Source organism: Urocitellus parryii, chromosome 9, assembly GCF_045843805.1.
Source record: "Urocitellus parryii isolate mUroPar1 chromosome 9, mUroPar1.hap1, whole genome shotgun sequence".
NCBI classification, from domain to species: Eukaryota; Metazoa; Chordata; class Mammalia; order Rodentia; family Sciuridae; genus Urocitellus; species Urocitellus parryii.
The window spans coordinates 115307628-115333730 of NC_135539.1; the positions used below are offsets into that span (position 1 = coordinate 115307628).

General features: G+C 41.6%; 1 protein-coding gene across 1 annotated transcript in view; it reads left to right on the forward strand.

Annotated features, from left to right (window-relative positions):
- Kdm5b (lysine demethylase 5B) overlaps positions 1-16280 on the forward strand; it is a 79241-nt gene extending 62961 nt beyond the window's left edge. Inside the window, exons 20-27 of the mRNA XM_026397155.2 lie at positions 416-554; positions 4074-4253; positions 4751-4909; positions 7949-8434; positions 9999-10110; positions 11842-11996; positions 13689-14009; positions 14522-16280. Coding sequence (XP_026252940.2) covers positions 416-554; positions 4074-4253; positions 4751-4909; positions 7949-8434; positions 9999-10110; positions 11842-11996; positions 13689-14009; positions 14522-14659 — 1690 coding nt within the window. The 3' untranslated portion in view covers positions 14660-16280. The remainder of the gene's footprint in view (positions 1-415; positions 555-4073; positions 4254-4750; positions 4910-7948; positions 8435-9998; positions 10111-11841; positions 11997-13688; positions 14010-14521) is intronic.
- Positions 16281-26103: the final 9823 nt, after the last annotated feature.

Below are 26103 nucleotides of genomic sequence, written 5' to 3' on the forward strand. Positions count from 1 at the left end.
GCAAATTTTTGGTACACTGCTTTGAATGTGTTAATATCCTGTAGAATTTCACTTTGTCCTTAGTGAAACTCTGAATTTTGACAGTTTATCTAGTTTAATGTAGAAGAGATGTCTGCAGTAAGTTGTTTACCTTGTGCAGATGGAAGTTTGAGTTTATACCATCATAAGATCAGGTCCAAGTAGAGCTTAAATGCTTTACTGAGTCATTTGCTTTTTAATCCTATTTGTGATTATACAGCAATTAAAATTTAATTTGATATCTAATAACCAGTGCCATTTGCATTTGCAGATTTATTTGCCATACTTAATTTCTTATTTTTTAAAATGAGTTTTTTTTTAGCTTTTTTTAGTAACCAATAAGAAAAATGAACCTTCATAGAAAATGCTGAGAAGTCTTTTTGTTTAATTTATGTAGACCACGGCATTCGTTGAACAGCCTTGCTACAGCTGTAAAGGAGATCGAGGAGATCCCCGCATATCTGCCCAATGGTGCAGCCCTGAAAGATTCAGTGCAAAAAGCCAGAGACTGGCTTCAGGATGTTGAGGCTCTGCAGGTTGGTATAAAAACAAAAGAAAATGTCACAGATTTGTAAGTACATCTGTGAAGAGCAATAATTGACAAGCAGGTTTTTTGGGGGGAGAGGGGTGTGTGTGTGTGTGTGTGTGTGTGTGTGTGTGTGTGTGTGTGTGTGTTTGGATTTTGTTTTTTGGTACTAGAAATAAATGGAATCGAATCTTCAGTTAGTGGTAGGCAGTCCTGTTTTGGAGTAATAAAATTACATTAGGATATATATTTTTTTTGTACCCCAGGGATTGAACCCAAGGGTCTTAATCACTGAGCCACATTCCCCAGCCCTTTTTATGTTTTATTTTGAGATAGGGTTTTGCTCACTTTTAGGCCCTCGCTAAGTTGCTGAGGCTGGCTTTGAACTTGGGATCCTCCCACATCAGCCTCCTGAGTCACTGAGATTACAGGTGTGTGCCATGGCTCCCAGCTAATAATTGACATGTTATTAAGGATGGTGTGTGGGATCTTATTTCACTGCACAGATTCAGTGTGTTTTTTTTTTTTTTTTTAAAGAGTTGAGACCCAAATACTGATTCTTTTCAGCCTTTTGGGATATACTTACCTGTTATTATCCTGACCAATTGGATCAAATATTTAAAGCATAGACAGTTGAACCCACTTTTTGAAGCTTTGTAGTCTTTCTTGTACTTGGTTGCAGATCAAGGGAAAAAAAGAAAAGAAAAAGAAAAAGTTGTTGAGAGAAAAAGGTATGGTTGCCTTTACCCTCTCACACCCCCCCCCCCAAAATAGAAAGAAAATGGGTTTCAAAGTTATATCCAAAGTAATTATTACCAATTAAGTAATTATGTGGCCCTTTGTTAGATGTTATTGACTTGGATATAAAGTTTTAAAAAGAGAATAAAATTTTTAATCTAGATTATAGACATTCTTTTGTAATCCTAAAATAGGATTGTAATCCTAAAATTTGGGCTAGGAATGTAGCTAAGTGATAAAGGCCTTGCCTAAAATACATGAGGTCTTGTGTTCAATCCTCAGTACTGTCTGCTGTGTTTCCTTCCATCCCCAACTCCAGTTCACATGAAACATTAGTAAGGTTCAGAAAAAATGCCTTCTATGATTTACCCAATTTTTAGCTGGATAACAATTTGAAAAGCAGTTGGTGGGGGAAATGGGCGTCTTCTTTTATCTTTGTAATTATTGTAGGTTTGATGGACCTTTTGAGGGAGGAAAAAGAGCCTCAAGTTTTCTTTTCAGATTCTAGTAATAAAACACTATCTTGTTTTCTAAATATTTGTGTAATTTTAATTGATGCTAATTGACCACTTGTTAATAAGAAATATCAAATGGGACATTTGTAGATAAATGTTTGCAACAAAATATCTGGGCCTCTGTTCTGGTTCACAGGGCTTAAAAGAAGATACATTGTTTGAGGGATATTATGTAATTAAAATGTAATCCTAGCAAAACAAAAGTGTTTTACATGCATGTAAAGCCCAAGGAGTTGTAGTTGCAGGCTCTTCTCCATAGTTGTTGATGTTATAGTAATTAGTTGTAGTCATGGCCCTCTTTTCACTCAGTGATTGGTAGCAACCAGAAGGTGAGGTCATGCAAATGGAGAGGCTAGCTTATTTAAATTAGAAAGCAAGGAAATGCTTCTGGATATGTATATTGCATTCATTTCTTTGCAATAGTGTCCTTAAGACCAAAAAGCAAGTTTTGCTTCTTATTTGAAAAAAATAGCCTTGCCTTTTCTTGCATAGATTTGATTAACAACAGGGAACCAATCCACTTGATAGTTAGATTATTTATTTTAGAAGGTTATGGAGTATTCTTTTTCCTGCCTCAGCCTCTGGAGCCACTGGAATTATAAGCGTGCACAGCTGTCCCCAGCTGTGGGAGGCTGTCACATCATGTGACCAGCGTTTTTCCCTCCTGATCGGTTGAGGCACTATCAGTCATCCCTGTTGATCTGGCTACTTTTAAGTCGCTGAAGACGGTAGCCCCAATCTTGAGGGTAGTAAAATTGCAGCCAAATGTGTCTCCATGCGTGGGCGTGCCTTCCTATATCCCTAGGGATTGAGTTACCTTACCTGTCCTCGTAACCCTGCCCCTCTTGACCTTCATTGGATGGAAATTTCTAAAGAATCTAGAGTCCCCCCAATAAAAGTCCACTCTGAAACGTGCTCACTCTCTCTCGCCAGCCTCTATGATATTCCTCACTTTCCCGTTTAGGGAGCTTGAGGCCGAGGGCAGAGGAGCCGAATTTAAAGGTATGTGGTGGTGCATTTGTGTTTTATTTGATATCTTAGGAAATTCACTCCTCTAGTTTAGCTGCCTCCGCTGGCCACGGACAGTACCCAGCCACTCCATATTCTTCTAAATAACAATCATAGGAATGGCATGTGACTCATGAGTCAATGCTTTTATTTTAAATGTCCATCAGAAATTTATGCCCTAACAGATTCATTTCTTTAAGAATAAATATGAAAGACCATAAATATTCAACTGCCCAGTTTTCTCTGTTGCCCTAGAAATGTGTTTTAGGGTTGTCTAATCCATTGCACCTAATTGGTATAGCTCTTTTTATTTTTTTTTCTTAAACTCATGGAGTTCTCCCCATCTCATTTTTCCCCCCGTTTCACTGTCCAGTCTAATTTTCCTGAGGTATGCTCCACCTTCTGGATTTGTCTGGTTAAGAGATTCTTTGTGGTGTGTTCTGTCTTCTATATTTTCTACAATTGGAGTTAGTTTCAAAGCCTTGCTGGATTTGAGTTAAATATGTTTAACTAGAATAAATACATCCATATGTGAGGTGATGTATCTGGAAGACTGACCATTAGCCATGTTAAGTTTTACCATTGTATTAGAGCAACACTGGTGCAGTTCATCCCCCATAACCTAATGCTTTTATTCTTCTTCCAGTTTGGCATTATCATTCTCAAATTGTGGTTTCTGGACCAGCAACATTAGCATCAGCAGCAGCAGCAGCATCACCTGGGAACTTGTTAGAAATGCAAATTCATGGACCCTTCCCTCACCTACTGAATCAGAATGTCTGGGGATGGGACCCAGGAAACTGTGTTTAAACAAGCTTTCCAGATGATTCTTATGCATGCTAAAGTTTAAGAACCACTGGGCTTTCTCAACTCAGATTTTAGTTTCCTGAATAATTTATTCTGGGTTACTTTAATTCATCATTGGTGAGTGGATTGGAGAAAAATACTTTTTTGTTGCTTTTTAAAATATAAGTCAGTATATGAAAGGCTAGGCTCACTATAAGCTTTTATTTCTGTTGAGTTTTTTCAGATAGTCCATAGGGACCAATGTAACAAGTCAATTTAGAATGACATAAATAGAACAAAGAGACACCACAGTGTTTGTCATGTTGACATCCCATTGGAACATCTGGGAATTAAACATGTTGAAGTCATGGAGTAATTTGAATTGGTCCATTGATCATGGACCATCTGAATTATGCTTTTCTTGTTTTACCTGGAATATTTTTTTCTTCCCTAAATTGCTGTAATTTTTCTTAATGTATTAGGCTGGAGGACGTGTGCCAGTGTTAGACACACTCATAGAACTTGTTACAAGAGGTCGATCTATCCCAGTTCATCTAAATTCTTTGCCAAGACTGGAATCACTAGTAGCTGAAGTTCAGGCTTGGAAAGAATGTGCTGCTAATACATTCTTGACTGAAAATTCTCCGTATTCTCTCTTAGAGGTAAGTTTATAGCGGGCTCACTTGGAAGCACTAAAATCTCCTAGCTTGGTAAAATATGTGGTCTATCATATACAAAAGTCACATCATTACTTATGAATCTGTGTTCTGAATTGTTTTTAGCAATCTTGGATACCTGTTGGCATTCAGTGTCTAAAGAAGACCATTTTTTCATTTAAGTTCCTCTATCTTCATTGAAATATGTACTCTTAAACTTAGTTGTACTTCACTACCAGATTAGAAAGCACCTATTTCATAAAGTGCTTTATCTGTACTTTTTATTATTTTTTTCTAAGCTGATGCTCATGCATCATCACTAGAATCTGTGATATATTGCACATTTTTACCTATTTAATTGAATCTGGAATCAAAGTAAATATTTTGTAAGCACTCCTGTCTTCCTTTCCTTTCCCCATTCTTCCTTCTTTCCTTTTTTTAGTCTTTTATTCAGCTTTATCTGAAACCCATTTTGCTGATGTTTGTGCTTTGTCCCACATTAGGTGCTGTGTCCTCGATGTGATATTGGCCTTTTGGGATTGAAAAGGAAGCAGAGAAAGTTAAAGGAGCCCTTGCCAAGTGGGAAGAAGAAAAGCACCAAATTGGAGAGTTTGAGTGACCTGGAGAGGGCTTTAAGTGAAAGCAAAGAGACTGCTTCAGCTGTGCGTAGTAGGGTTTTTTCTTCTCCTTTATTATTGGAAAGGATATGTATATATATTTTGTAGTTGTAGATAGACAGAATGCCTTTATTTTATTTGTTTATTTTTAATGTGGTGCTAAGGATTGAACCCAGTGCCTCACACATGCTAGGCAAGTGCTCTGCTGCTGAGCGGCAGCCCCAGCCCTGGGAAGGATGATTTTTAACCCTTTCAGATATACAGGTATACTGGGAAGGCAAGTAGAATAAAGTGGCTCAGTTTTTTAGAAATTGTCAAGTACAAAAGATTTATACTTGCCAGGATACCTGGCATGGTAGGTAGCACATGCCTATAATCTCAACTACTTAGGAGGCTGAGGCAAGAGAGTCACAAGACTAGATTTGGCAACATAGACTGTCTTACAAAACAAAAACAACATCATCATAAACAAAACCAAAAAACCCGACCAAAACAGAAAGATGCCAGGGATGAGGGAATTAGCTTAGTGGTAAAGTGCTTGTCTGGCATTCACAAGGCTCTGGGTTTGATGCTTATCTGAGTCTAACCTGCATTTAGTAAAACTGTTGATTCAAGATATCATCTTCAAGTTAATGAGTCAAGTCTAGCTCATGTTCAATGAACAGTATTAGGATAAAAGAAGATAGCTGCATGATTTGGAAGCTGTTTTTGTGTGGTGCTGGGAATTGAACCCAGAGCTTTCCACATGCTAAGCAAGCACTCTACTATAAAACTACACTCTCAACCTGATTTGGATGCTTTTATTGGCACAAAGTATGGCCCATTACAGAGCAGGTATACCATCACCTGTTGCTTAAGGATGGGATAAGTTCTGGGAAGTGTGGCATTAGGTAGTTTTGTTGTGTGAACATCATAGAGTGTACCCTTAAAACTAATAGGACTACAGTGTCAGTAGGCAGTATAAGCTTACAGGAACACTGTCATATATACAGTCTATTGTTGACCATAACATTATGTAGCAAGCAACCTGCTGTTGGAACGTGACTGAATGGGTTCATCTTTGGGCCAGGGCACCTTTTCTCCTGTTTGCTTTTTTGTAGCTCACTGACCTCTTATGATGGATGTGGGATTGCATTGGTTTATTTATATATTTGACACATTCTTTCTTTGGGGTATATTTATATATTTCTGCAACCCAAGCACTGTTTTGGTGTAGCTACTGTAGTTCACAGATATAATAGTGAACTACACTATTATATCTGTGCTTCATTTTTGTAAAGACTGAGTCATAGTCCCTTTTCCCTGAAATGGATATATGTCTGTCTGAAACTTTGTGTGTAGTCAGTCTCTGCCCATCTAGTCCATGGACTCTGGTTTAAGAGCTCCTCCTATGCACGCATGGCAGAACCCTGAAAGGTCAGTCACTTGCTTTCCATTTTTTGGTTACAAGAGGGCACCTTGTTATTGGATAACGTATATATTGCTGAACATCATGTTCATTTACAAAAAGATTTTTTTAAAAAATACATCACAGGTTTGTTACTTAGTATACTTTTTTTTCTTGCCCATCCCCGCCCCATTCATATATTTTCTTCCTCAGTCCCAAAAAGAGACAATAATTCATTCTGGTCTTATAATTCATGGTGTGACTGAAGGAGGATGGGTGGATATGATCATGGGGAATGGTTTCACCTGTGACAAATTAACATTTTAAAGACTTGGGAAAACAGAATAGGTCCTTCATCTGATAGTTTTTTTAAAAAAAATCTGTTTCCCTTCATGTATCTGTTTTCTTTTAGTAATGTGCTAGAGGAGGGCTTTAATGGTCCAGCTTTTGGTTGAGGTGATGGTCAACTCTGACATGGTACAAATTTGAATTTGCCACCTTTATACTCTACTTTTACTTCATGATGGATAGTGAATAAATCTGTAATGCTTGGGCTTGCTTGTTTACTGGAGGCCTTAAGATAGAAAGTGCTTTAGTCTGTGCATGTAAAAAGTTTCACTTATGGGCAGCTTGTAAATGGTCATTTCAGCTTAATGACTATGAAGTTGATTGTGTTTGTTTTCAAGACAAGGTGACTGAACTCTGCTGGGTCATGGCTCTCTTTAATAAAGAAGAAAGGCTTTATGAATACATTCAATTTGCTGCAGAACGGCAGCTTTGCAGATTACTTGTTTGTGTTTGCATTAAATGATCTTAGTTTTAGTATGCATGTGTACATGTAATAAAATCTGAGCTGGACATGGTGGTAAACATCTGTATGAGCAACTCTGGAAGCTGAGGCAGAAGGATTAAAAATTCAAAGCCAGCCTCAGCAATTTAGCAAGGCTCTGAGCAATTTAGTGAGACCCTGCCTCAAAAAAAGGCTGGGGACATGGTTCAGTGGTTAAGCACCCCTGAGTTCAATCCCTGGTACGGAAAAGAAAGAAAGAAGGAGGAGAGAGAGGGAGGGAGGGAGGAAAAAAAATAAATCTGGTTAAAAGGTTTCTTTTTCTTTTTTTTTTTTCTTTTTTAATGAGGACTCTGGTTTCATTGCCTGTAATTGCTGTACTCAGCACACATGGAAGACCTCAGCATTCAAGAGCAGTTAGACATACACTTTACTGTGTAATGGCTGACCTAAGAAACCTCTATCTCATGTACCTTTCTAGAAGAATGCAAAAGCTAATGGGACTGAAAACAAGTGGAGAGCCTCAGAAATGAGCTCACATGGAGTATAAAAAACGTCTCAATATTTACAGAGAAGTAAATTTTTTAGGAGATAAATGTACATAGATGTTGGAATTTTAAGAAGTGATGTATGTTAAGTAATTGCTCATACTGTGCTTCCTATGCCCCAGGCAGAGTGATCTATCTCACATATCATAGCTAATCATCATTGCGGTCCTGTGAGGTGCATACTGTTTTCATCTCTATTTTATACAGAGTGGAATATGTTCCCCACAGTTCCTTGCACTACAATGTGAGGCTGAGCCAGGCTTTGAATGCAGATAAACTACTGTGGAGCCCTTTCTGTTAACTACTAGGACCTTGAGTTCTGGGGAAGGCAATTTCTTTATGATACCATCCTCTCTTTTCAGATGGCAACACTTGGGGAAGCTCGCCTAAGGGAAATGGAAGCTTTGCAGTCTCTTAGACTTGCCAATGAAGGGAAGTTGCTGTCACCTGCCCAAGATGTGGAGATGAAAGTCTGCCTATGTCAGAAGGCCCCAGCTACCCCTATGATCCAGTGTGAACTCTGCAGGGATGCTTTCCACACTAGCTGTGTGGCGGTACCCAGTATTTCTCAAAGCCTCCGAATCTGGCTTTGTCCCCATTGTCGGAGGTCAGAGAAACCTCCATTAGAGAAAATTCTTCCCTTGCTGGCCTCCCTGCAGCGTATCCGAGTTCGCCTTCCTGAGGGAGATGCACTTCGATACATGATTGAAAGAACCGTGAACTGGCAACACAGAGCCCAGCAACTGCTCTCATCAGGGAATCTAAAATTTGTGCAAGACCATGTGGGCTCAGGACTGTTATATAGCAGATGGCAAGCCTCAGCAGGACAGTTGTCAGAGACCAGCAAGGTGAGTCTGGACTCCTCAGGTTTTGGGAATCTCTGTACCTTTCTCCTGATCCTGGTGTCACTAGCTCTTGTGTCACTGTTTGTTCCCTTGGTAATCACTTTGTGTTACCAGCACTCGCAGCACCTACAGCTTCCTACTTGAAGGACTGTGCTCATCTGCCATATCCTTTTAGTTTCCTCTGCTCCTAATAGTTGTTGCCTAGGCACTCCATTTCCACAGAACAGATGTTCACCTTTTTCATATATACAAGTATTTTTTCCATTTATATGTCTGTTAAATACAAATGTGTATATACAAATGTGTATTTCATGTGTGTATATATCTTTTTTTTTAAATTTTTAGTTGTTGATGGACCTTTATTTCATTAATTTATATGTGGTACTGATAATCGATCCCAATGCCTCGCACATGCTAGGCAAATGCTTTGCCACTGACCTGCAACCCCAGCCCATATGTGTGTATTTTAAATTATTGTTTGACTACAAATTTGGCACCTGTCCCCGTTTTCCCTCATGGAATTTGCTGAAAGTGGAAGAGCTTCTTGCCTTCTGTGTATTCAGCCTTTGAAAAAGAATAATTTTTGGAAGTATTGGAGTCCTTTATTTCTTCAGTAGAAAGGCTGTGAGTTTCAATACCTTGTGCATTCTTTCTGCCAAAGCCGATTCCCTGACCATCACTGGAAGGGTAGGCCGTTTTCTGTCTTCCTCCATTGAAGCTGCAGGAGAAGAATGTGAAGATACCAGGAAAGCACAGTCAGAATGACAATAGTCAGTCTTTTTATAATTTGACTTTTAAATCTAGTACATATTTCTCTATCAGAGATAATTACAGTGTTATTGTGCCATTAAGAACACAGACATGAACTAAATGAATTAAATCTTCAGCAACTTAAAGGGTTAAGGAACCAAAAAAGCCTTTGTCATATTTGTTTCCTTGGTTTTTGTGTTTTTATTTCTTTCCAGGCCTTAAAAATAAATACAGTGCCTGGCACATACCAGATGATCAGTTAAATACTCACTGCATAGATAAATTGGGGCTATCTATATCGTGGAATTGCTTGTGTTTTTTTACACAGGGTTTGCTAGGATTATACCAGTAAAGGCAAAGGACACAACTGTTAATAATAATAATAAATTAAATCTTGGTCGATTTCCTTTAAATACAGGAGAAGATAGGGAGGTGGATGTGAATGATTTTGACAAATTCTCCTTTTATCTGTTCAGAGGGGTACTTGACTACGTTTAAATGTATTGTAATCTTCAATAAGGATAATTACATAAGGTTATATGATCTGTTCTCCAAGAAAGTGGCTTATTTCCCAGTGGTCTTCTTTACCTTTCTGAATTCAGTCCAAGTAAAACTGGGAAGATTAAAGGCTTGATCTTCCAGACAAAGAATTGTTGAGTTGGTCAGTTTAGAAACACCAGGAGACTCTTCAGTTTGGGAGAATTAGTCTTTCTTTTTCCCAGTTACCTTCCTGATAACCCAAATTACTTTCCTTAGGTTGGTGCCAGTATTTTTAATCCTGAAAAGGCCTTGTTGTAAGATGTTTTTTTTCCATTAGGTATCTCAGCCTCCTGGTACAACATCTTTTTCCTTGCCTGATGACTGGGAAAATAGGACCTCATATTTACACTCTCCCTTCTCTACTGGACGGAGTTGTGTCCCTCTCCATGGTTTGTGTATCATTATTATCATTACTACTACTATTACTACTACTACTGCTATTTTGAGGGCTGGAGAGTAACAGGTCATCTTGCAACCAAGTATTTTGTTGTAGAGGATCAGGTACAATAAAAAACTTTATCCTTCCATTAGGGTGGTGGAGGCAAGAAGACCGTAAGTTCAAGGCTAGCCTGGGAAACTTATTGAGACCCTGTCTCCAAATAAAAATAAAAAGGGCTGGAGATGTAGCTCAGTGGTAGGGAAAAAATAAAATAAATCAACTTTGAGCCCCCTTTCTTCCTCTTCCTTTTGGTATTAGGGATGGAACCCAGGATGCTCTACCACTGAGCTACATCCCAACCCCTTTTTTGCTACCAGGGATTGAACCCAGGGGCACTTAACCATTAACCACATCCCCAGCCCTTTTTTAAAATATTTTTTTAGTTGTAGATGGACACAATATCTTTATTTTTAGTGCTGAGGATTGAACCTAGGGCCTCACACCTGCCAGGCAAGCGCTCTACTACTGAACTACAACTCCAGCCTCACGCCAGCCCTTTAGAGACAGGGTTTCAACGAGTTGCTTAGGGCCTCACTGAGTTGCTGAGGCTGGCTTTAAAATTCTCCTATCTCAGCCTCTCTAACTACTGCGATTACAGGCTTGCGCCCCATGCCCAGCCCTTTTATTTTTTTACTTGGAGACAGGGTTTCAAGTTGCTGTGGGTCTTGATGAATTGCTGAGGCTGACCTCAAACTTGGCAATCCTTCTGTCTCTGCCTTCCAAGATATTGGGATTACAGGCATGTACCACTGCACCCAGCAGAACTTCATTGTTAAATGTAGGATATGGGTTACTGTGCATTCACTAGGTAGGGAAGAGGGATAATGTTTAAGTTTTATAAGTGCAAAAGAAACAGAGAGAAAGGCCTTGTCTATTGCTTTCAGGGACAGAAGAGTCAGTCCCATACAATTAATAATTGAGCAGCAAGTATTTAAGTCAGGTGCTAAATCATGGACTGTCTTATTAAATTACCTAAGAGATTTGTGGAGGATCTCAGAGATAATACACATTTGAAACCTACCCCGTCCCAATTTATTTGGAATCAGATTCAGGGCCTCATGCATGCTAGCAGATGCTGCACCACTGGTTTACACCCAGCCCTTAAAAAAATTTTTTTTTTCTTTTGAGACAGGGTCTTGCTAAGTTGCCCAGGCTGCTTTTGAACTTGTGATCCTTCTGCCTTAGCCTGCTGAGTAGCTAGAGTTACAGGTGTGCTCCACCATGCCTGGCCTACCTCCTTTTTCTTACTTATAAATGACTACCCCATGATTTCTGCCAAAAGCTGCAGCTGGAATCCTGAGCCTTAGTCACACCTTCTCAGTGTGCATCTAGTCTTGTGGTCAGAGCCCCTTGATCCACTCAGATTATTCATGCCCTGGGCTAGCAGCTTGTTTCTGAGTTTTCTAGTAGAAGCTGTCAGGGTAGAGGGTACTGTCTTTTCTGTATTAGCAATTAGCAAAGGGATGAAGTTAATACTTCTCTAGTAATAAGGAGTCTTAGGAAATCTAGTTTGGGGCTTTGGGCACATTAAGCGAACCTAGCTTGAACTGAATGCCATTTAAGGAGGATAGAGGGTGGAAGTGGTATGAAAGGTAGTCCTTCTGTAAATTTCATAGGCCTGAATGCACATGTGTGAACACTCTTTGTTGTCATCCTTTTGATTGGGTCTGGTCTTAAACAGGCATCAGTCCAGAAGTGAATGAGCTATTGATGGAAGCCCAGTTGCTCCAGGTATCCCTTCCTGAAATTCAGGAACTTTACCAGACTCTACTTGCAAAGCCAAGCCCTGCTCAGCAAACTGACCGAAGCTCACCAGTTAGACCCAGCAGTGAGAAGGTGAGTGTCTGAGGCTGCTGGAGGCAGCAGAAGCACAAAGGCTTTAAGATGATTTTTGATCCACAGAAGGGTGCCAGGTGTCTGCCTTACAGCTTGCTCTTAAGGGAGTCGGTGAGAAGGTAGGCACCAGCCACCATTTGCTACAGTTTAAGCTTATGGCCTGTGTTTGGGTCTTGTTTGAGGTGACTGTGTGAATTTCTTTCCTTTTTTTTTTTTCTTTTTAGTAAGGTGTATGTTTCATCATTTTTTTTTTTTTTAAGAGAGAGTGAGAGAGGGGAGAGAGAGAGAATTTTTAATATTTATTTTTTAGTTCTCGGCGGACACAACATCTTTGGTATGTGGTACTGAGGATCGAACCCGGGCCGCACACATGCCAGGCGATCGCGCTACCGCTTGAGCCACATCCCCAGCCCCTATGTTTCATCATTACCATGTGATAATAGTTACCATGAGAGTTAGTGTTGTTTTTGACTTTCACAGAAATACTAAGAGGTGAAAATATAATTATAACTGAGAGGGCTTTTAATTATAACAATTTCAAAAATCAAAGATACTTCCAGAGTCAACATTGAACAAATGCTTTTGCTACTCCCTGAACAAGGCAGCTGGTGTGAAGATTGAGGATGCTCATCTTGAATGCTGGCTTACTTGAAGGATTCTCTACACTGTCCTATTTCTTTGCCTAGTTAAGGGTACTATTTCTGCTTCCTTCTAGTGAACTAACTGACCTGGCACTTCAGGCCCTTGAAAATAGTCAGAATAGAAACTTACCAGGAAGACTGAAGCCATATTAGGGAAGAATCTCATGAAAGATAATACAAGGACTAATACTAGCATTTAGGATTTATTTTTCATTATGATAGCAAATAATATAGCACCATTATTATTGTTTAATACTTTTATTAGTTGTTGGCGGACCTTTATTTTATTTTTTTATATGTGGTGCTGAGAAACCCAGTGCCTCACAGATGCTAGACAAGTGCTCTATCACTGAGCCACAATCCCAGCCCCTAGCACCATTATTGATTGTGTTCAGATAATGTTCCTATGAAGGGTAAGTGTGTATGGTTTTAAAGAAGGAACTAATAGCTTGGTTCCTTAGGAGCCAGCAGATCAAAGAGTAGACATAAACACCCAGATAGAAACTATGTAAGTGGCCAGTCACTCCCTGACTTGATGAAAAGAATCTTTGGAAGGATCTTGCATCTCCTGGTGCTGGTTGAGTAATTTAAGGCAAATCGTTTTTTATTTATTTATTTTTTCCTAGTGTTCTTTGTAGCACTAACAGAGAGGAGGGAAGGAAGTTAAAGTCAAATTGTTGTCCATAGGATTGGAGGGGGAGGTGGCGGTGATGTTTAGGATGCAGGATATTCACCAGGGGAATAATTTGGTTTCTTATTCACCTATTTTCCCTTTCTGTGGTCCTGGGGATTGAATCTGGGGCCTTGCACATGTCAGGCAGGTGCTCAACTGCAGAGCTACATCTGCACCCCTTTTTATTTTGAGACAAAGACTTACTAAGTTGTCCAGACTGGTATTGAACTTGTGTTCCTTCTGCCTCAGCCTCCTAAGTAGCTGGGATACAGGTGTGTACCACCATGCAAGGCTCATTCGCCCATTTCCTTTAGCTTCACTAATTTTAGTAGTAGGGAAACTGTAGGCTAAAATTGAATTTGCTCATCTTCCACCCAGAATGATTGCTGTCGAGGAAAGAGAGATGGAATCAACAATCTTGAGAGAAAACTGAAGAGACGCCTGGAGAGAGAAGGCCTCTCCAGTGAACGGTGGGATCGAGTTAAAAAAATGAGGACACCCAAAAAGAAGAAAATCAAACTGAGCCACCCTAAGGACATGAACAATTTCAAGTTAGAGAGAGAGCGTAGCTATGAGTTAGTTCGTTCTGCTGAAACTCATTCCCTGCCCTCAGACACGTCCTATTCGGAACAGGAAGACTCTGAGGATGAAGATGCCATCTGTCCAGCTGCGAGCTGCCTGCAGCCAGAAGGAGATGAGGTCAGTGAGGTTTGGGCCGTAGAGGACGTGCTTTCCCTTAACTCAGAAACCCTGTAAGCTAGACCTCATCTCGCTGGGGCTTTCTCTTCTGCTTATCTGCTTTGAGCTGATCTGAATGGATTGCTCAGTCCTCCCCCCACTGATATTTCTGCTCTTACCATCGTTCCTGGTTCTCCTCCCTTCTCTTGAAGAAACTCTCGTTCTTCCCTTTTTCCTTTTCTTGCTCCTCCAGCTTTCACCGTCCCGGCGCTAAGAAGGTGGGAGGGATGCTGACGTAATGCCCTTTTGCTTACTGTCACAGGGCAGCACTGTCTTAACCCCAAAGCAGTCACGACTTGAAGATGACTTTGACTCGGTTGCTTTGGCTGGTGGGCCAGCTACACTCGTTTGGTCCCAGTGGTGGGACGGTGGCTGTTAATGGCAAACGGCCTGAATATCTTGAGGCTGGCCTACCCAATTTTGAATGGCATTCTTTCCTCTGAACACCCCATCTTCCTGCTCTTTGTAACCAGGTGGACTGGGTCCAGTGTGATGGCAGCTGCAATCAGTGGTTTCATCAGGTCTGTGTTGGTGTTTCTCCAGAGATGGCAGAGAAAGAAGACTACATCTGTGTGCGCTGTACTGGGAAGGACGCACCAAGCCGAAAGTAAAAACAAAACAAACACCCCCACTTAATGTAATTCAGGACTCCAACCAAGAAGATTTCCTCAAATCTCAGCAAAGCTACAGGACTGGTTTTCAAGCCAGTCTGTACACGGTGCTATTTCTATTCCTCATGGGATCATTTTTCCAGAACTCTTTGAAAAAAAGAAAAAACAACTAAAAAAATTTTTGACACTTTTTGTATTTTTTTCCTTAAGAGCTGTTTGTGGTTGTTGAGGTTTGAAACGCTGACTGTTTTTTGCAGGGGTTTCCACCAATTTGGAAGGCATTGAAGCTTGCACCTTTTCATGTACAGCATTGAAATTGTACCTCTGTCTGGGATTTACCGGATTAAGACCCAACTCTGTTTCAGTGCCCAGAGGGGCACCAGAAATTCCAGTAAATCCTCATTTGAGGAATCCTTCTCTTGTTTACTCTGTTACCACATTGGGAATTTTAAGTTTTTCCACTTTTGGGATTTTTGTTTGTTTCTTCCTTTCTTTATCCACTTTTCTTTTTTCTGGTAGACTAGGTTTATTTATCTGAGCAATAACTTCTATGTTGGTTTCAGTGGCTGGAATTAAAACAAAACAAAACAAACTCCTGAACAGTGTGTTGGTGCTTTAGCATTTGGTTGATGTACAGAACGCAAATGTCTAGTTTCTAGTGTCACTGATGAACTAGTGATGTAGAAAAGAGACTGCTCTGTAAGTAATTGCCACAGCTGTATTTTGGCTTTCTCCCTGCCCCTTCCTCCCTCCCCTATTTTTTGGTAGCTTGTATCAAATGTTGCAGTTTATATTGTGGAATAAATCCTTGGTCCTAATACTACACTATATGCTGGTTATTTAGAGCCATTAGAACAGCTTCCTTTGCCCCTCTGCCTTGTGGGCTTGCAGAACCAGAAGGGGTTGCTTGCCTTGACTTCTGCCCAGCCAGGCTGTGGTGGCAGTGAGTGTATGCCTGTGAACAATTGGGGGTTTCTTCTTTTGCATCCTGCTCTTTTTGGTGGGTCATATGCCTCCAGGCCCCACTAAAAGAACCCCTCAGTCTTCGAAGACTAGAACCTGTCTTTAAAGCCATGCTCTATTTTAATAAACGCTTCAGAATGTTGGTGAGTCAATCCTCAAGTCAGTCCTCCTTGTGGAAATGACACCTTTATTATATCTCAGTTGACAGGGAAACTTGATTTAGGGTTAAGATATTGGAAGGAAATCTAAGGAAGTTTCATCCTCATAGAGGGTTGGGTTTAGTGTGAGGGCAGAAGGGAAACTTGAGAACACTCCCAGGCTCCGCCTTCCTGGTTTCCTTCCTGTCCCTTTCTAACTCTGGATCTGGAGCTGGATGGTTATGGGGTGTGGACTGCCACAGCTGTTTCCCTCCTTTTCTTTTGAAAGAGCTCTCCTCTGCAGTGGAGAGGGCATCCTGATCCTGGTCAACAGAAGAAACTGTTGCTCGCTCTTCCTCTCCTCTTTCTCCCATATTCTATAGCCATAAACCTGCAGACGGTAAAACTCTAGTGGGTCTTTAATAAAATAAAACAACAAAAAGCAGTTTGTGATGTAGCAGAGATTTAAATGTACTACCCCCTTTTATGCAATTCAAATAATTAAATCTCTTTAAGAATGACTTCTAGTCAGTTTTCCTGCAGTTGTTGTGATGTCTCTCCTTGTCTCATGGGGGTTATGGGGCCAAAAGAAATGCATAGCTTCCAGTGCACAATCTGGAATAACAGTGGTTTGGCCTTTTTAGTATCCAAATTCTTAACCCCAACTCACCCCACCCCTGGTGTTGGAACAAGATACCAGCTGACCCAGTCCTCACCTTCCATCGAGAAAGCAAGCTTGAAAGAGGACATTTCTTGGGCTTGGGAGTAGCTTGTGCACAGGACCCTGGGTCCCACCCCCAGCGTTGCAAGGGGCAAAGAAGACTGCTGCTAAAATAAAGCCTTTGCCTTTAGAGAGCTCTCACCCATGTTGTACAAGCCACCCCCACCCCTCCCCACCATCCAACCCCACTAGTCTTTCTTCATCTGTAAGTTGTGCACAATCCCCAACAATAGCCTCTTTGGTGAGGTAGTATCTTCATCTCTGAGGGGATAAGATAGGCAGGTGTGTATTTGAGCCACCCCTCCCCCAGGTGGAAACCACTGATCATTTTTTTTTTTAAATAATGCTGAAGCTAAAGATATAGACAGCATTGGTTGCCTACAGTTACACTGCTAGTAAATGACAATGCCTGGCTTTTTCTTCCAGTTCTGCTGTCTTGCACACTATCAAACACTGCAAATGAACAGAACACGTTTTTGCTTCCATTGCGTACCCAATGTGACCACAGACTAATTTTTGTTATCTAAAAACTGGCCTGGACTCCAGAGAAACCTCTGACCTTACGGGAAATATGAGGAAGCTAACACACCAACTGACACTTGAGTTTCCATCTCAGTAGTTCTGCAGCCCCCTGAGCTCAGAGAGAAGGGTTGAGGGAGGTAGAGCCTGAGCCAGGAGGAACTCATTGGTGAAGAGCAAGTCTGGGGACTTCGCCAGCAAAGGGTAGATGAGGAGTGCTGTCACTTTTCCCATGATGTAGTGGGTGCTTTTTCTTCCAGATCAGACTCTGGGATTTCTCCATTTTTTCTTTTCCCTACCCTGACTGATAGCAGGGATTAAACCCAGGGGTGTTATGCCACTGAACTCTGTCCCTAGCCTTTTTTATTTCTATTTATTTTTTGCAGTACTGTGGATTGAATCCAGGGGTGATCTGCCACTGAGCTTACATCCCCAGACCCCCCCGCCCCCCTGCCCCAATCCACTTTTGGTACTAGGTATTGAACCCAGGAACACTTAAACCACTGAGCCACATCCCAGCCACTTTTTTTTTTTTTTTTTTTACTTGCTGAGGCTGGCCTCAAACTTGCAATCCTCCTGTCTCAACCTCCCAAGTAGCTGGGGAAAAAGTCATGTGCCACTGTGCCCCACTTAAGGGATTTCTTATATAAAATAAATGGCTTTCTTATACAAGCCTCCAGCCTGGGGGAAAAATAAAAGACTGTGTCATTTGGACTAGCTGTAAGAGAGGTTAACATCTTTATCACCAACTTCCTTGCAGCCCTCTAAGAGGTAGGATTCACTTTTCTATCTCAAGAAACCTAAAGCAGAGGTGCCACTTTTGGCAGTGGAGGTGGGTACAGACTTGTTACCCTGCTTCATTCTGCCATGCAGAGCTTAAGAAAATAAGATGTGAAGGTCTTGAGGCTTTGAATCTTCAGTAATGAGATGCACCTGATTTGCCATTATACCCACCATAAAAAGCAACACAATCTTTTGGGTATCAGTGGAAGATAAACTTGAGAAAGCAGATGCCAACTTGAAAGGGGCTAAAGCTTGGCATCTATTTACCATTTTGTAGTGGATCTCTGCCCCCACCTCTTGCCCTCCACCCCCGTGGTTCCCCCCCCCACACACACACACACTGATATTTGGCAGTCCATTAAGACCTGCTTCTAGCTTGAAATAAGCCTTGATTGGTGTTTAGTGCCCACGGGTGTCTTTGTGGGTCCAACCTACCTAGGTTTCAACTCAGTCTGGAATGGATCACAGGTGCTATATTCCTGTAATAGGAAATGGAATTACTGAGTATTTTGAGTCTGCCTGTTTGCCAGGCATTGAACCAGAGCTGGTCATTCAGTAACAGGCTTACTTACATGTGCTAGAGGTCAGCCTATATTACGTTGGCTTTTCCCTGCTGTGATGCTGTGTAAAACTGAATTCCCTCCTGAGGAAATGCTGCCTGTTGGGAAGAAGATCTGAGGAAAGCAGTGAAGATCTCAGTGTCGAATCCTTTAAGGACCGGGGTCCTTCCTCAACTAGTGTCTAAGAAACACCAGAGCGATGGCTTCATCTCTGGTGACTCTCTGTTCCCAGTCCTCTGCTCGTGGCTTTTTAAGCCTCTTCACATTCTCTGAAAGGTTTCATGTGTAACTTGTACTGGAAATGTTATTGAAAGTTGCCTAAACAAAAAATTGTATAAAGCAATACTATTGTAAATCTATTTTTTAAGGCATAAACAATTTGTAAAGTATATTTCACTTTGAAATTTATGTAAACAAATTTTCATGTTTAAATACTGCTGACATTGGAACGCACCTGTACATTTTCCTTAGTATAAGTGGAATATATATTCAGCCAACAGCAGAATGGATAATCCAGCTCCCTGTCTTGGTTTTGGGTTAATTACATAAGGTGAAGGGCTGTGATCCGGTGAGTTTGTGTTTTTAATTTTCAGGATAACCTACTACTTACCAAAGTGGAATTGGAATGGTGAGATCATTTGATCTGTTTCAGGTGAGTGGAGGCCAAAGGACTGTTCTTTCTGCTTTCCCTTCAGGAGGAACAGACATTTAAAAAAAAAAAAATTGCCCTTCTGGGTCTGGGGATACGGTTCAGTGGTGGAGCACTTGCCCAACATGCAGGAGGTCCTGAGTCAATCCCAGCACCACCACCACCCCCCAAAAAAAAGCCGTTCCGAGGAAACATTATTTGCTGTATTTAGGATACATCAAAAATTTTGGCTCCTGGCAAACTTTCTTGGCTAGAAGCTGCTGTTCTCTGCCCCAAGGATTCAGGAGGCTGAGGCAAAAGGATTGCAAGTTTGAGGCTAGCCTTTGCAACTTGGTAACACCTTCAATACCCTGTCTCAAAGTCTAAAAAGGACTGGTTGATATATTTAGATAATATAGCACCCCTCCCTGGTTCAATCCCCAGTACTGCAAAAATAAAGGATGAAAAAATACTCATTTAACTAACAATTCTAGTTTGTGGGTGAGGACCTGAGCAGACTTAAATGCTCAGCAGGCCAAGACTGAATGCACATGTTAGAGAAGGAATGTAGAAATAGGATTGGGGTCAATTTATAAATTTTAAATCATGTAGTTCAGTGATTGTAAAAACTGTTCTAAGCTCCCAGGAGACAGCTGCCATTACAGATGAGGCAAATCCTCTACAGCAGCTGTGATGCACTGGTAGTTAGTCTGCTTGGAATTGTGTTCTTCAAAGCTAGTCTACTGTTCCTGAGGATCACCTTTCAGGGTGTATGTAGCAAAGAGCCCGATTTCCCTATTTCACAGGTGTGAAAACTGAAAGACTAACTTGCCAAGACAGTTCTAGGAGATATGAACTTTGGGAATGAAATGAGACTGATCTAGGCACCCTATTCTAAGGGCAGAGCCTGTTGCTCTGATTTGCAGGTTCCTTTCCACAACTTTCTACAGGTTTCAGAGAACCAAGAATATGGGCATTCAGGTGGGTGATCTTGCTTCCTTTCTCAGTCTTCCACCTTCCCCTTTCTCCCAGCCTGAAGGGAATAGAGTGGACAGATGTGACTCAGGATTTAACCTCCAATCACCGGATTCTTAGTTGTGGCCCTGGTTGGGAGGTGCTTTTGGGTTTTAGAGATGTCTGAAAACTAGCAGCCACATTTAGCATTTAACACTAGAACGACACTACCCACCACCCACCTCCATAGGCCCAATACCCTACTTCCTTTTCCCTACTGAGACTGAGAACACGTAGTCAGTAATGGGTGTTTCATAACTAACCCCACCAGATATTGCTGGTGTCCTCAGGCAGTTTCACAAGGGAAAGCAGACCCTGGGCACAAATTCCTGGACTTTGTTCATTTCCTTGCTCTCTTCATTTCTATCCCCCACCTCCACACCACCCATTGCTCAAAGAAGCTCCTCCAGGATCCTATAGGACTTATAGACTATAGGGAAAGCGCTGTCCAGAAAGCAAATCAGAGGAGGATTTGGAGGTGATGTGCCTGGGTGTCCAAGCTCCCAGCTCAGTGATGATTTTCCACTGATTGAGCACACCCTCTTTGAGCCACTGCTAGACTTAAGGAGCTGCCACTCCTGGCGTGGCCACCAGATGGCACCATGGATCCTCTGGCCTTGTCCATGTATGTTGGTCCTGTTCAGGTTGGCCAGAAGGAGGTAAACTAGAGTGAGTTTAGGCAAACTTCAATATGATTATTAGGGCTTTTAAGGCTCTAACCATTTTTAGTTTTTTGATTTTTCAGCAATACACCACTGAGCTACCTCCAAACCCTTTTTAAAAAGTTCAAATTTTTATTTTGAAATAGTCATGCTGAATTGCTTAGGCTGATCTCCATTTTGTGATTGTCCTGCCTCCTGAGTAGCTGGGATTATAGTTGTGTGTCACTAGGCCCAGCTGGGCTCCAGCCCTATCTTAGCAGAGAAAGCCATTGGGTCTCTATACATTGCTTTCCTCCCAAATCAGTCTCTTTTTTGGGGTGGGGTGTGTGTTGGGGATTGAGCCATGGGGCCCTTTTGAGATACATTTTCACTAAATTGCTGAGGCTTGGCTTGATCATATGATTCACCTACCTCAGCCTCCAAGTCTGTGGGGTTATAGGCCCCACCATGCAGGGCCAAAGTGTCTTTGGATAGGTTTGTTTTTCAATTCAAGGCCCTCTTTTTTTGTTAGCCTGTTTTGCTTTTGATACCAGGAATTGAACCCATGGGGACTTAATCACTGAGCCACAATCTCAGCCCTTTTTACTTTGAGACAGAACCTCACTAAGTTGCAGAGATGGGCTTTGAACTTGTGATCCTCCTGCCTCAGTTTCCTGAGCCTCTGGGATTACTGGCATTTGCTACAACAGCCTGCTGATAGAGGCTCTCTTGATGCAGGCTTTACAGTGTAAGTGATGACCACAGAAAAATGCTGGCTCTGGTTAGAGGGTGGGGGTGAGCTGACTTGAAAATCTCAATACTCATTTCTTTCCCAGAGCTACCTTCATTGGAGAAAGGTCAAGGACAGTGTGCACTTATTCCTGAGAATCTTCTATGAGTCCAGAATGGCTGGGTCCTAGGGAAGCAGATAGGAAGTGATCATTGTTCTCTTTGCTAGATAGCCTGCAGGATGAGTACTGAAAAAGCAACCATGGAGGATGTGTGACTTGAGTTGGGATATAGATAGAACTTGTATAAGGCTTGTACCCAGGAGGTGAGCCAGTCCCCAAGCTGTGTGTGTGTGTGTGTGTGTGTGTGTGTGTGTGTGTGTGTGTAACGCTGGGGATTGAACCCAGGGCCTTGTGCATGGGAGGCAAGCACTCTACCAACTGAGCTATATCCTCAGCCCACTCATGTTGTTTTAAACGTTTTTCCTTCATGCTTTCCCACTGTACCATGACCTCTGCCACATCACTGAGTTGTTCTTAAAACATTTCTATAGGGCTCGGGTTGTGGCTCAGTGTAGAGCTCTTGTCTAGGATGTGTGAGGCACTGGGTTCAAATCACAGCACCACATATAATTAAATGAATAAAATAAAGGTCCATCAACAAAAAAATATAAAAATGTTTCCATAGAGAAATATAAGGTAGAGTCCCTCTTTTTTTTGTTAGCCTGTTTTGCTTTTGGTACCAGGAATTGAACCCATGGGGGCTTAATCACTGAGCAACAACCTCAGCCCTTTTTACTTTGAGACAGAACCTCACTAAAGTTGCTGAGACGGACTTTGAACTTGTGATCCTCCTGCCTCAGATACTATTCCTAGGACTTTATGTATATTTAATCCTCGAAACAAGGTAATATTTCCCTGTAGGTAAGGATGGAATTTTTATGCATAATTGTGCCCTTAAGTATTAGCTTTAGAGTTTAGGAGCATGCATGTACTTGTTCCATGTCTGCCAGATCCTCAGTGGAGGGAAGTCCAGGGTTCGGAAGGGAAGAAATGCTTTTTGCCCAGAAAGACCATAGTCTATTTTCTAGTCTGAACTAGAAACTGTGGCAATCACAGCTTTCTTGCTTCTAATATTGACCTCATGCACTGAAACCATGAGGGTGTGGGGAGAAGGGGTATTAGAAGAGGAGTGGTGTTTTTCAGACTGAAGCAGAAGCCACCAGGAACTTCTAATAAACAACAGAAGAGGGCAGCAGAGGACCAAGATTAAACTGCTCTCCCATCCTATTTCCCAGACCTGAGCTAGGCCTTGTAGAGAGAAACACTTAGGTACCCAAGGTCACTCTGCATTCGTTTACGTCTACATAACCAACCCTAAGCCAGAGGTAAGGATCTGTCTTCTGCAATGTGTAGTCTTTCAGTTCATCATCTAAATCTAACTTGCTTGCTGTTTGGGAGAAGATTGGTTATTGATCTAAAACCGAAGCTCTGAACCCTTGTTCTCTCAGTTGATTGATAGGAGGCAAGCCCTAAGCTAGTGATGATCTCAATGAATTGCCCAGCACATTGAGCACCTATCTCCTATATTCGTAGCCTTGCTCTAGGTTTTATAGATTCATGACCTTAAGGAACATGAGCCCTGTGTTCAAATGAACTCAAAGTTGAGGGCAGGAGGGAACTAAGAAAACAAATCATTCTAGTTTCTTGTTCTCCTGGGAATACATAATTTTAGTAGAACTAGAGAAGAAAAATAAGACTGGCTATGAGATCCCTCTCCCTAAATGTTTGGCTTGATTGCCACTCCCTTAAGTGGTACCTAAGATCAGCCAGAGGCACTGATGGCAAATTGTTCCAGTAAAGGTGTTCTCTGAGATGGACAGGCTTTGGCCCAGGAGGACCTTTGGGTATTGAGACTGGGAACAAATTTTTGGATATGTGAGTGGAGAAGAACCAAATGAAATGGTCCTGGAAGTCTGTGTTCAGTATCTTTAGGGAATGACCAGAACAAAGTGTATGTTTAGGGAAAGGTGAGGAAGAGGCATTTCAAATGACACCCATCACGAAGAAAAATGGTAAAACTAGCACAATGCCTAATGCAGGCTCAATCTTTACCTTATCCCAGCGGGGTCTGTACTATCAGGCCCACTTTACAGATAAGAAACTTGAATTCAGAGAAGTAAAAGGCCATCTAGCTGGTACATAGAGGAACTAGAATTTGAACCCAGAGTCTGAACCTCAAAAGCAAAATGAAAACCCTCTGAGTACCCCTGATCCTCGACTCTGTGACATGTGGCTTCCCAAAGCAATAAGCCATTCCTAAACACTCCCCAACACAGCTACTAACTCCCCATAGGCTGTGAGTTTCTTGTTCTACCCCTGGTTTGGTGAGGCTTATGAAAGCCTCATTTCAGAGAACCCAGTGAACATTCTTTTTTCCTAAACGGGTAATTGAGCCACGTTGGAAAAGCATTCCAGCAGCCTCTTTAAGGTCCCGGTGCCCGCTACACGCAGGAGATAGGTGTGCAGGTCTATGCTGGGACCTTGCCCTCAGGAACTTGCTGGCAGGTGGGTGGCAGCTCCACCACAGCGCTCAGCCTCCAGCCACTGTGAGCAAAGTCACCTCAATTGGGACTGAGGCCAGGCATATTCATTGTTCCTGGCAAAAAGAGCAAGTCAGTCCCAGAAAGCTCAGACCTTTAGAGATGGAATTGCATAAGTAAAAGTGGAAAGTCTCAAGGTGACTGGCCTGACTGGAAGAAGAGAACCTCAGGCCTGAGGCAAGCTGCTCTTGTGGCAGACACTTACCCAGGAGAAGCACTTCCTCAGTGCTCTGAACCCAGGTAGCCAAGCCCACAGACTGCCCTGCTGGTGGGTCTTAGCTGCACACACAGGGCAATCATTCATGCAGAAAGGAGGACATACCTGATGCCATGTCCTGTGGTGGGGGGTCTAGCTCAGGGCATTCAACGGTCTTCAAACCTTCCCCCAGCCAGGCCACTGAGAATGAGGTGGTAAGCAGATTTCTAGACTCGCTGGGTTTCCTTGGGAAAGTCACTCAGCCTCTCCGAGATAAATGATGTGGGAAATCTGCACTTTCTGGCCTTCTGGAGCTAAGGAATAAGTTACCGTAATGCCCAACATTCATTCAGCTCTTGCTCAGCATCTACCGCCATGTTGGATACTTAAGAGTTATCGTTTGATTATGAGGTATCCCCCCAAATTCCCGTTAATGTAGAATGTTCGGAGATGAAATGATTACGTTATGAGAGCTGTAATCAAATTAGGCATTCATTTAATGAATAATTTGAATTTTTATTTTATTGATACTGGGGGTTGGATTGGGGCATTTTACCACTGAACTACATTCTGAATCATTTATTTATTTCTTTAGAGACAGGGTCTCACAAAGTTGATAAGGCTGGCCTCAAACTTGCCATTCTCTTGACTTAGCCCCCCAAGTCACTGGGATTATAGGTGTGTGCCATCACATCTGGCTTTGATGAATAGTTTGTTTCCCCCCCACACACACACACACAGTTTTTATTATTATATTATAGTTGTACATAATGACAGGATTTGTTGTTACATATTCATAATCCATGCACATAATTTAGCAATATAATTTGGCCAATATCACTCCCCAGCTCTTTCCCCACTCACCCCATGGTTCCTTTTCTCTACTGATCTCCCTTTGATTTTCATGAGATCTGCCCCCACCTTTCCTTTCATTTTTTTCTCTCTAGCTTCTGCATATGAGAGAAAAAAGTATGACCCTTAACCTTTTGAGTTGGCTTATTTTGCTTAAGATAATGGTCCCAAATTCCATCCATTTTCCTGCAAATGACATAATTTCATTCTTCTTTATGGCTGAATAAAACTCCATTGTGTATGTATAACACATTTTCTTTATCCATTCATCCATTGAGGGACACCTAGTCTGGTTTCATGGTTTGGCTATTGTGCATTGTGCTGCTATAAACATGGGTATGCATGTGTCACTGCAGTAAGATGACTAATTCTTCAGGATAAATACCAAAGATTGGTATAGCTGGATCCTGTGGTGGTTCCATGCCTAATCTTCTAAGGAACCTCCATACTGATTTCCATAGTGGTTGTACTAATTTACAATTCCCACTAACAGTGTAAAAGTTACTTTTTCTCCACATCCTCTCCAGCACTTATTTTTTTTTTTTGAGAGAGAGAGAGAGAGAGAAGTTTTTTAATATTTATTTTTTAGTTTTGGCGGACACAACATCTTTGTTTGTATGTGGTGCTGAGGATCGAACCCGGGCCTCACGCATGCCAGGCGAGCGAGCTACCTATTGAGCATGTCACATCTCCAGCCCTCCAGCACTTATTATTATTTGTATTCTTGATGGCTGCCATTCTGACTGTTGTGAGATGAAATCTCAGAATAGTTTGATTGTTGATGATGTTGAACATTTTCTATTTGCATTTCTTCTTTTGATAAATGTCTGTTTAATTCATTTGCCCATTTATTAATTGGATTATTTGGCATTTTGGCATAAAAATTTTTGAGTTCTGTATATATTCTAGATATTAATCCTTTGTCAGAGGAATAGCAAGCAAAGATTTCTCTCCCATTCTGTGGGCTATCTCTTCACATTCCTAATTGTTTCCTCAGCTATGCAGAAGCTTTTTAATTTGATGCCATCCCATTTATTAATTCTCAGCATTATTCCTGAGCTTTAGGGTCCTATTGAGAAAGTTGTTTACTGCGTCTATA